At 52.5% G+C, this 10,195-nt stretch overlaps 1 protein-coding gene across 1 annotated transcript; it reads left to right on the forward strand.

Annotated features, from left to right (window-relative positions):
- The first annotated feature begins 2,928 nt into the window (after positions 1–2,928).
- On the forward strand, positions 2,929–7,720 carry NAPSA (napsin A aspartic peptidase). The gene is given in 8 exon segments (XM_060000627.1): positions 2,929–2,943; positions 4,239–4,361; positions 4,688–4,893; positions 5,911–6,033; positions 6,241–6,385; positions 6,930–7,028; positions 7,224–7,293; positions 7,296–7,720. Coding segments are annotated over 8 exon segments (897 nt in total). The 3' UTR covers positions 7,412–7,720.
- The last annotated feature ends 2,475 nt before the right edge of the window (positions 7,721–10,195 follow it).

A 10,195-nucleotide genomic window follows, 5' to 3' on the forward strand; every position in this document is an offset into this window, starting at 1 on the left:
CATCTCTCAGCTACCTTAGGCAGGGGGCAGTCAGAGAGGACTAACTTACCTGACTTCTTTGTGTCGCCATTTCAGGCAATGGGAAACACAGGGACAAAAGCAGGGAGGCTTGAAAGAGACCCATGTGTTCCAGGATTTCAGCTCAAGAAACCAGGGAGGGAGGTAAAGTTTAAAAATTAAATTTTTTTCAAAAAAAATTTTTGCCTTGGGGAAGGTGCTTAATAAATACTTGTTGGATCTCAGTAAATTAAGTTGAATTAAGAGACTGGTTCATAACTACAAGAAAGTTGATGAAATATTATTGTCAATGTAAAAATGATGCATGTAGAGTCAACCATTTTTGTAGCGTGTATACTAATTTTTAAAAACATTTTCGGGAAATTTATGTGGAAAAACAAATGAAACTGTATTATCAGAATTCACATAAAATAGACTGATCAGAAAATATTTTTTCCCTTACTGAACAGAGAATAATCACAAGGCTTTACATTTCTACCTGTTACGAGTATAATTCCTAGAGTTTGACTAAATTATAAACTAGAACTCTTTGAAGAAAAAAAAAAAGAAAAAGAAAAGACTCTGATGAGGGGGCGGGGCGGGGAAAGAGCAGATCTTGTCTGAGAAAATAGGCCCACACAACCACCGTGTGAGCATTTATGGATTTGCAGGCAGGACCTTTCAGAAACCACTTAATCTTAGAGAGTAAGAATTGGGACCGGGGACTTCCCTGGTGGTCCAGTGGGTAAGACTCCTTGCTTCCACTGCAGGGGGCACGGGTTCGATCCCTGGTCGGGGAACTGAGATCCAGCATGCCGCGCAGCACGGCCAAAAAAAAAAAAAAATTGGGGCCGGAAGATGCAAAAGCCAGGTTGGGGTGGGGGGACTCTGAGGTGTCAAGACTGAGTATTCTGGGCTTCACTGGTGGCGCAGTGGTTGAGAATCCGCCTGCCAATGCAGGGGTTCACGGGTTCAAGCCCTGGTCTGGGACAACTACTGAAGCCCGCGCGCATAGAGCCTGCGCTCCGCAACAAGAGAAGCCCGCGCACCGCAACAAAGAGTAGCCCCCGGTAGCTGCAACTAGAGAAAGCCCGCGCGAAGCAACGAAGACTCAACGCAGCCAAAAATAAATAAATAAATAAAATTTAAAAGAAAAGAAAAGAAAAAGACTGAGTATTCCAACTGCTGAGACAGAGGAGGGGGAGATGTGGGGAGAGTTACTGTAGAGAAACTGGCCCTCCATCTGCTGTGTTAGGGAAATCCCTCAGCGCAACGAGTGCTCAAAGTGGGTTGTTAAAAATATTTATTGACCCTTTGCAAGATGCCAGGCGCTGTCCTAGGTGCTGAGGACAGAGTGGCAAGTGAAACAGACCAAGATCCCTGACGTTCTGGAGATCAGATTCTAATGGGGAAACAAATGTTAAAGATAATAAGTAAATCACCAGTATAGAAAGTATCACTGGGACTTCCCTGGTGGCGCAGTGGTTGAGAGTCCGCCTGCCAATGCAGGGGACACGGGTTTGAGCCCTGGTCCGAGAAGACCCCACATGCCGTGGAGCAACTAAGCCCGTGCGCCACAACTACTGAGCCTGCACTCTAGAGCCCACGAGCCACAACTACTGAGCCCGCGGGCCACAACTACTGAAGACCGCATGCCCAGAGCCCGAGCTCCTCAACAAGAGAAGCCACCGCAATGAGAAGCCCGCGCACCACAACGAAAAGTAGCCCCTGCTCGCAGCAACTAGAGAAAGCCTGCGCGCAGCAATGAAGACCAAACGCAGCCAAAAATAAATAAATTTATTAATTAAAAAGTATCACTGGGCTTCCCTGGTGGCACAGTGGTTGAGAGTCCGCCTGCCGATGCAGGGGACACGGGTTCGTGCCCCGGTCCGGGAAGATCCCACATACCATGGAGCAGCTGGGTCCATGAGCCATGGCCGCTGAGCCTGCGCGTCCGGAGCCTGTGCTCCACAACGGGAGAGGCCACAACAGTGAGAGGCCTGTGTACCGCAAAAAAAAAAAAAAAAAAGTATCACTGATTCTAAGAAGCACGTGGTTTACTGCTGATGACATTAATTATGTCGTGTTAATTTCAGTTAATGAAATGTTAGAAGATGTCAAGTGCTATGGGGAAAAAATAGATACAGGTAAAGGAGATTGGAAATTCCGGGGGAGGATGGTTGACATATTCAATAGGGTAAACAGGGTAGACTTCACTAAGAAGGTGACATTTAAGCAAAGATTTGAAGGAGGGGGAGTGAGTAAGGTTTTCTGGAGGGGAAACACTTGGACAGAACAGCCTGTGCAAAGGCCCTGAGGCAGGAGTATGTCTGGGATGTTTGAGGCACAGCCAAGAGTGAAGGAGGGGGAGTGAGAAGAGATGATGTCAGGGAGGGGACGCGGCCTAATCATATAGGGCCTTTCAATTCTGTAATGCCTTTGGTACCTCTGATCCTTTGATCCTACCCTTTTTTTCCTGTTTCCCTTATCTCTCATGTCCTCCCTTCCCTAGGCTGCATAGATTCTGTGGTCAACCACCATAATCGTGCCGTTGCACAAACAACATTAATGCCCTTACTCTTTCTCCCTCAGTCATACTTGCCTGGCGAAACCCCAACTCTGGTTAAAATGAACTCACTGCCTCTGTGGGCCTGCTCTCACCCAGCTGAGCTTGCGAGTGGACACACTTCAGATGTGTGACTGCAAACACTCAGAACCAAACTGCAAGGCTGTCACAGTTTTCTTCTCCAGTCCCTAAGAAATCATTTTCTCACCTTCTTTCTCTAAACCTCTAGAAGCCCTCGCCCTTTTCGTTCTCACTTCTTCTTTTGCTGAAAAAACTAGAAGCAGTCAGAAAGAAACGTCCCCATGCTTGCCTTGGGGACACTACTAGCTCACCTTCAGAGGTACACTGCTGTCCCTCCCATGACCATGTTTGGACAATCTGTAAGAGGCCAACCCCTCCACATAGGCACTGAATCCCTTCTCCTCTCCCTATTCAAAACGTTCTCTCTTGCAATGTTTCCTTCTCTCTCTTGCATCATTCTTTGTACAATGCTTAAGCCTTTGTTCCTTTAGGATTCCTCTTCACTGAATGCCCACACTTCCCCGCGGTGCTGCTGAGGATGCTTCCTGAAACTTGCGGGTCCTAGGCCCTCCCTCTTTGCAACTTCGCCCTAAAGATCACTTTCCTCCAGCATCTACCTAAGGGACTTTCCTGCTACAACATCCTAAAGGATACCCAAGTTCAAGAGGTGGGGCCCCAACCATTTTGAAAGCGGACCTTCTGGCCTTACTGAAGCCTTCAGATGACAGCAGCCTCAGCTGACATCTGTCTGCAACCCTATGAGCCAGAACTGCATGGTCAAGCTACTTACAAATTTTTAACGCAGAAAGCCCCCCCCCCAAATAATAATAAATGATTATTTCTGCCTTAAATCACTCAGTTTGGGGGTGATTTTTACACAGCATTAACTAACTAGTACACTCTCCCAAGTTTGCTTTCCTCTAGGTCTACCCAGTCCTTGTAAATGGAAATAACATTAACACAGTTGTAATAATGTAAATGAATTGCTTTTCCCGCAGATTCTTGGGCTCTGTCTCAGGCCTCTGGAATCAGAATCTCTGAGGGTGGTACCCAGAAATCTAGGGCACTTTTAAACTGGGTTTTTGGGTGCTCCTAAATATTTGAGAAACTTAATTATGGAAAAGGGGGCAGACAGAGAGACACTGCAAATTATTTTTATGCTTTTTCAATGGTGGTAGGGCTATGGACTTTTTGTGTGTTTCAGTATTTTCCAAATAAAACAATAGGAATCAGGGGTCCTGACACTTTGGCAGTCCCACTTAATATGGGGCAGAAGACGTCTGGTCTGACCCTCTCTTCCTTCCCCCAGACCTTTCACAAACGTCCCGCCCATACATTTGTTTGCCCCAGAAAACTCTTGTGGTTAATGAGAAAAAATGAAGTGAAAGTTATAAGTAAAGAATGGGTAAGGGAGGGGCACAGGAGACTCTCCACCAGCACCGAAGTCGGGAGTGAGGCACGCCAATACTTCCGGCGACCCTACCAAAATATTTGGCACATTCCTCCCAAAATACCACCCATCACTCCCACATCACCCACCAAGAAACTCCGTGTCTTAGTCACCTCTCAAACCTGGAAGTAGGCAGTGAACAGGGCGCAGTCTCGGGGAAAGAAAACGGAGCCGCAGGACGCCTGGGTCCACACGGGTCCCCAGAGATGTCTCCACCACCGCTTCAACCCCAAAGCCTCCAGCTCCTTCCGGCCCAATGGGACCAAGTTTGCCATTCAATACTGAACTGGCCGCCTAGAAGGCATCCTGAGTGAGGACGAGCTGACTGTGCGTGACCTTGGCCCCGGGAAGGCTTGAGCCTGGGAGAAGCCCACCTCTAAGATTATCTGGTTTAGGGAGGGGCTTGAAGAGGCGGGGCCTCCAGGGTAAACGGATGGGGCTTTTGAATTGCGAGGCAGGGCTTCCTGGGGACGAGGGCGGGGCTTCCCAGACAGGGGTGGGCCTTCTCAAGTTACAAGGCAAAGCTTCCTAGGCAGTTGGAGTCGTTTACAGATGTCCCCAGACCTGGGATTCATGCCTTGGTTTGGGAGACTTCAGAGACATGTAGGTAATGTCCTCCCGGAAGTAACTTACTCCATTTGAATCTACCCCAGATTGGGGGACTCACAGGTGCATCGGTGATTTTTGGGGAGGCCCTGTGGGAGCCCAGCCTGGTCTTCACATTTGCCCACTTCGATGGGATATTGGGCCTCGGTTTTCCCGCTCTGGCTGTGGGAGGAGTTCGGCCCCCGCTGGATAGACTGGTGGACCAGGGGCTTCTGGATAAGCCTGTCTCCTCCTTCTACCTCACCAGGGAATGGCGGAGGGTCTACCTTCCTCTGAGTCCTAGCCCCAAGAAGGAAGTTCTGCCCTCCTTCAGGAAGTCACCGCCCCAATATAAGAAACACATGAACCCTATTCATAAGTTCCACTCACTAAGCAACCCCTTAAGACCCACTAAAGAAACTCACCATCACTTAAAACGTTCCATGTTTCAAACTCAAACCAGGAAATTCCATGCCCTACCCCATCAAATACTGAATTTAAGAACCCCATCTTCACCGTAAAGAAATCCCAATTCCATTGGAGAACACATGTCAGAAGTCAGGAATTGCCCATTTTAATCTAAGAAGTTACATTTACCTTTTAGGAAGCTTAAAACTTATGTTTAGAAAGCCCAAGCTGTTATCCAGGCAGTCTCCAGGCAGGAAATTCTGTGCCCCTTCAGTTATCCGGACGTCCAACCCAGGAAGTCCCACCCACCTCTTTTTTTTTTTTTTTTTGGCTGCAACTTTTGCCCCCTGCAGTGGAAGGGCGGAGTCCTAACCACTGGACAGCCAGGGAATCCCCCCCCCACACCTCTTAGTAGATCCTGACCTTCCACACTTCCAGGAAGTGCCGCCCCCACCCCCCGCCTTCCTATCACTTTCAGCCCACTGAGGAAGTCTAATTCCCCGGAAGTTCTAGACATGCAGTTCACAAAGTCTCGTCATCCACTCGGGGAGACTGATTCCTCACAATCACGCCTACCAAGGCCAATTCAGAAACCTCAATGCTCCACTCCCCCCAAAAGTTCTACCTTCTACAGTCAAATCAAGAAGTCCTATGCCCACTTCAGGAAGCTCCCAAGACCCTAAAATCCTAACCTCCACCAAGAAAAGCCCCATTTCTCTTCACTTCTTGCCTTGCTTCCAGTCCCAACATCAAGGCTCTGCCTGCATCCCACTATCCCACCTAGAACCCAGACACCACCCCATTGGCAGAAGTCCCTCCCTTGGCCACTCCTGCGGCTGGCAGGAGAAATGCCCACGACACCTACAGCTGTCTGCCTCTGCAGGGACCCTGAGGCAGCTGATGGTGGAGAGCTGGTCCTGGGTGGCTCGGACCCAGCACACTACATCCCACCCCTCACCTTTGTGTTAGTCACGATCCCTGCCTACTGGCAGATCCACATGGAGTGGTGAGGAACCTGGCCTCCTAGGTCTGGGAGGAGTGGGCTAGAGCCTAAAATCCAGTGTCCTGGTGTGAAGGGAGCCGAGGACCGAGACTCCTAGGTCTGATGGAGGAGGGATTGTGGGCCGGGACTCCTGGCTCTGCAGGAGGAGGGGGCTGGGGGTCTGGCCTCCTAGGATGCTGGCTCTAATGACTGCCTCCTTCTGCTTCACAGTGTGGAGGTTGGCACAGGGCTTACTCTTCGTGCCCGGGGCTGTGCTGCCATTCTGGACACAGGCACGTCTCTCATCACGGGACCCACTGAGGCGATCCGGGCCCTGCAGGCAGCCACTGGGGGAGTCCCCCTGCTAATGGGGGAGGTGAGGACCTGGTGTCTGGTGGGTGTGCGCTGGGGAGGCTAATAGGGATTTAATGGTGGACATTGGGCAGGATGCTCTGGCCTGCGGGTGGGAATCGCATGGCTAAGAGGTATGCACGGGCTGAAAACACTGGATCTTGTGAGTGACAGGCCAGGGGTTAGTGAGGGGAAGCGAGGACACCTCCCAAGTGTCTACTCTAAGTGACTCCGGGGACAGGACAGGATGAGAGTGAGTAAACTTATAATTAGTATAAGACTAATTACATACACATATAGGCCCAGTATGGCCCGTGGGCCACCAGTTTTTGATTTTCAATGAGAGGAAAAGAGGTTTTGATCAAATGGGAGCCTAGGGGAAGTGGCAACAACTATATAGGAGTGAGGGAAAAGCCAATAAGGCTACAGAAGACAGTAGAGCCTGACCACACAAGGTCCTGAATACCTAGCTGCTCAAAACGGACATTTCCCTGTTGCACTTGGAGTCATGGAAAGAATTTGAGCAAAGAAGGACTCCCTCGTCTCTACTTGCTCCTCTTTTCCCTCAGTACCTCAACCAGTGCTCGAAAATCCCAACGCTCCCTCCAGTCTCCTTCCTCCTTGGCGGGGTCTGGTTTAACCTCACGGCCCAGGACTCATCCAGGTAGGTGGCAGTCACAATGACCCGTCAGTGACGGGTTGAGAGGGTGGGGCTGGGAGTGAGACATCACTAGGGCCAAGCAGGAACCACATAAACATTTCTAGTGCCCACGGTAGTGGGCGGGGCGAAGCTCTGGCTCGTAGGAAGAAGGAACACCGGTGGGCGTGACACGACACCTGTGATCCGTCTTGTCGCCCTGTAGATTCCTCGGGGTGGCGTCCGTCTCTGCTTGTCTGGCTTCCAGGCTCTGGACATGCCTCCGCCCGCAGGGCCCCTCTGCGGGGCGATGTCTTCTTGGGCAGCTACGTGGCCGTCTTCGACCGTGGCGACAGGAAAAGCGGGGCGAGAGCGGGGCTTGGGCGCGCTCGAGCTCGTGGAGCAGGACAGTGAAAGCGTGGGCTTGCGCAGGCGCAGTTCTCCGGTTGAGGCCCTGGTTATGCGCATGCGCATCCCCCGATACTCAGTAAAAATCTATTTCTATTAAACTTACCTGGGTCTCTTCCTTTTTTTTTTTTTTTTTTTTTTTTTTTTTTTTTTTGCGGTACGCGGGCCTCTCACTGTTGTGGCCTCTCCCGTTGCGGAGCACAGGCTCCGGACGCGCAGGCTCAGCCGCCATGGCTCACGGGCCTAGCCGCTCCGCGGCATGTGGGATCTTCCCTGACCGGGGCACGAACCCGTGTCCCCTGCATCGGCAGGCGGACTCTCAACCACTGCGCCACCAGGGAAGCCCCCCTTTTTTTTTTAAGCGCGTGATTTTTTTCAGAAAAAAGTTAGTGTCCGGCTCTCTGGAGTTGAGAAAGAAAGGAAGGAGAAAGGTATCATTCCTCTCCAAGGCGCACACTGGTGCGAGGGTCCTATACTACGAAACCCATGAAGCCTCTCGCCTACACTGCCTCTCCTCAAATGCACTCGACGCCGCGGAGCATCACGGACGTTGTAGTCTAGGCGGTGTTCACGTCCTAACGGGGGCGGGCGCAGCCACAACACGCGTGGGAGGCGACAGGTCGCGACGGCAGCGACAGGTGGCAGTGGGGGGTGGCTGAAATCGTAAAGGATTTTCCAACCCTTGTTCTAAGGGGAGGAGATACCATTCCCGCACACTTAATCTCCTGTTCTTCTCTACCCTTGGGATTCCCCGGGTTGGGGGGAGCTGGGCTGCCCCTCCTCCGGCGATGATGTCACTACCCTCCTCCGCAGCCTCTCGCTGCCCAGAGCTGCGGGGCTGGGTCACCCCTCCCCCCATCGCTAATCCCGGATTCCCCCATCCCCGCCCCGCCTCGACTTGGGGTGAGTACGGGGGAGGGGGAGAAGGCACAGGGTCCGGGGGCGGTAAGACAGCCCAAATCCCAGTTTTGGAGGCGGGGGACTCGGGAGAGGAGGACTCAAAGGTTACAGCGGAGAGGTAATTGGAGGGTCTCGGGGGACCAAGGATCGTAGGCAGAGTCCCCACATTTTCAGCTTTAGTGCCTGGAAGATCGTCTTTCCTGGATTTAGAACTGATAGGAATGGGCGCGGAGGAACAAGGAAGGGGTCTTGGAAGTCAGGAAGGGGAAGACCCTTCCCCAATTCCAGGGCTTTGGGGAATGGGGGAGGGAGAGTTAGGAGGCGGCGCCAAGGATGACTGAGGTGAGAGTCTGGGGCTTTCAGGAATTTTGTGCCTTGAAGGCCTGAGAAGGGATAGACTGGGAAGGAGGAGGGATGGGGAAAGGGTCTGAAGACGCGAACAGACATTGGCCTCCCCTCCCCTGGTGTCCGTCGCTAAAAATCGAGTCCACGTCCCTCTGGCCTGTTTGCCGAGCTGGGTGTCCCATAACCCAAGCCCTCATTATGCCTCCAGAAGCCTCCCCTATGGGTGGAGAATTCAGGCTCACAAATCCCCGCATACCCTGGTGGGGCCTGGAGAGGGCCATGTGGGAGTGGCGGCACCCAAATTTCCCAGGGCCTGATGGAGTCTGGATCATCCTTGACCGAGCCTCTTCCCCCAATCCCACGGTCTTTAATCCCGAGTCTCATTCCCTATTCTCCCCTCTTCCAGCCTCCTCGCTCCCCCCACCCCATCCCTGCCTTCCCCACTTCCCTCTGCCCCAGCCCGCACCTGCCTGGCTGCTATCAAAGGCTGAAGAGAAAAGTAGAGTTGGGTAGGGTCGGGGGAGGGTATAAGGGAGGATGGCTGACTTAGGTCCTTACCCTAGCCCTTACTCCCAGCTCCTAGTGCCTACCCAACGCCGGCCCCAGCATCCACCCCCACGCCCCACCTGCCTAGAAGCCTCACTCAACCCAAGACCATTCCCTCACCTCAGGATTCACTGCTTCTGCCTGGGGATACACCAGAATCCGGGGCAGAGCAGAGTAGGAAGCCCCGATGTCTTTTCTCTACCCTCCTGGGTCCCACGGGGGCTTGAGGACTGCCTGAGAACAGTGGATCAGGGGGCAGTGGGGGGAGTTGAGGTAAACTACCTCCCTGGTCTGCAGGACGGGCCCCACTTCTGCAACTCTCTGCAGTGACGCAGCCTCGAGTCCTGGCCAGGTTGAGGATTAGAGACGGTGATGCGGTGAGAGCCTGAGAGAAAGGGACAGAAATCCAGAGGGAGGGACAGAGACTGAAGGACAGCAGGACAGAGCCCCAAAGAAGTGGGGACAGAGACCCAGAAAAAGGGGGACAGGGATTCAGAAAGGGGTGAAAGAGGCACGGGGTGGGGGTGGGGGATAGAGGCCCAGGGAAGGGAAAGAAAGAAAAAGGACAGAAAGAGAAAAAGCAGTGACAGAGGGGGAAAAGAGACGGAGGAGGGGAAAAAGACACGGGGAAGGAGGTAGTAAAAGAACAAGAGCTAGGGGGACGGAAACCCAGATGGATGGGCAGAGACCAGAGAGAGGAGGGAGCCTGGGATGCCCTGGGATGGCGGGGTGGGGGGGGGAGTGGAGGACAGAGACACAAAGAGGAGGGACAGAGACTGGAGGGAACAGAGACCCAGAGAGAGGCAAATCCGAGAAAAAGGTCCAGAGGTCAAGATGAGACTGGGGGTGGGGAGATCGAGACACAGGGGAGAGGAGACTGAGGCTTAGAGAGAAGAGGGGCAAGACTCAGAAGGAGGGGGACAGATACAGAGAACAATGGGACAGAGAACCAGAGGGAGCGCAGAGTAAGGAGGGGCCAGAGCCTCAAAGGAGTAAGGG

Source organism: Delphinus delphis, chromosome 20 (assembly GCF_949987515.2).
Source record: "Delphinus delphis chromosome 20, mDelDel1.2, whole genome shotgun sequence".
Classification (NCBI taxonomy): domain Eukaryota; kingdom Metazoa; phylum Chordata; class Mammalia; order Artiodactyla; family Delphinidae; genus Delphinus; species Delphinus delphis.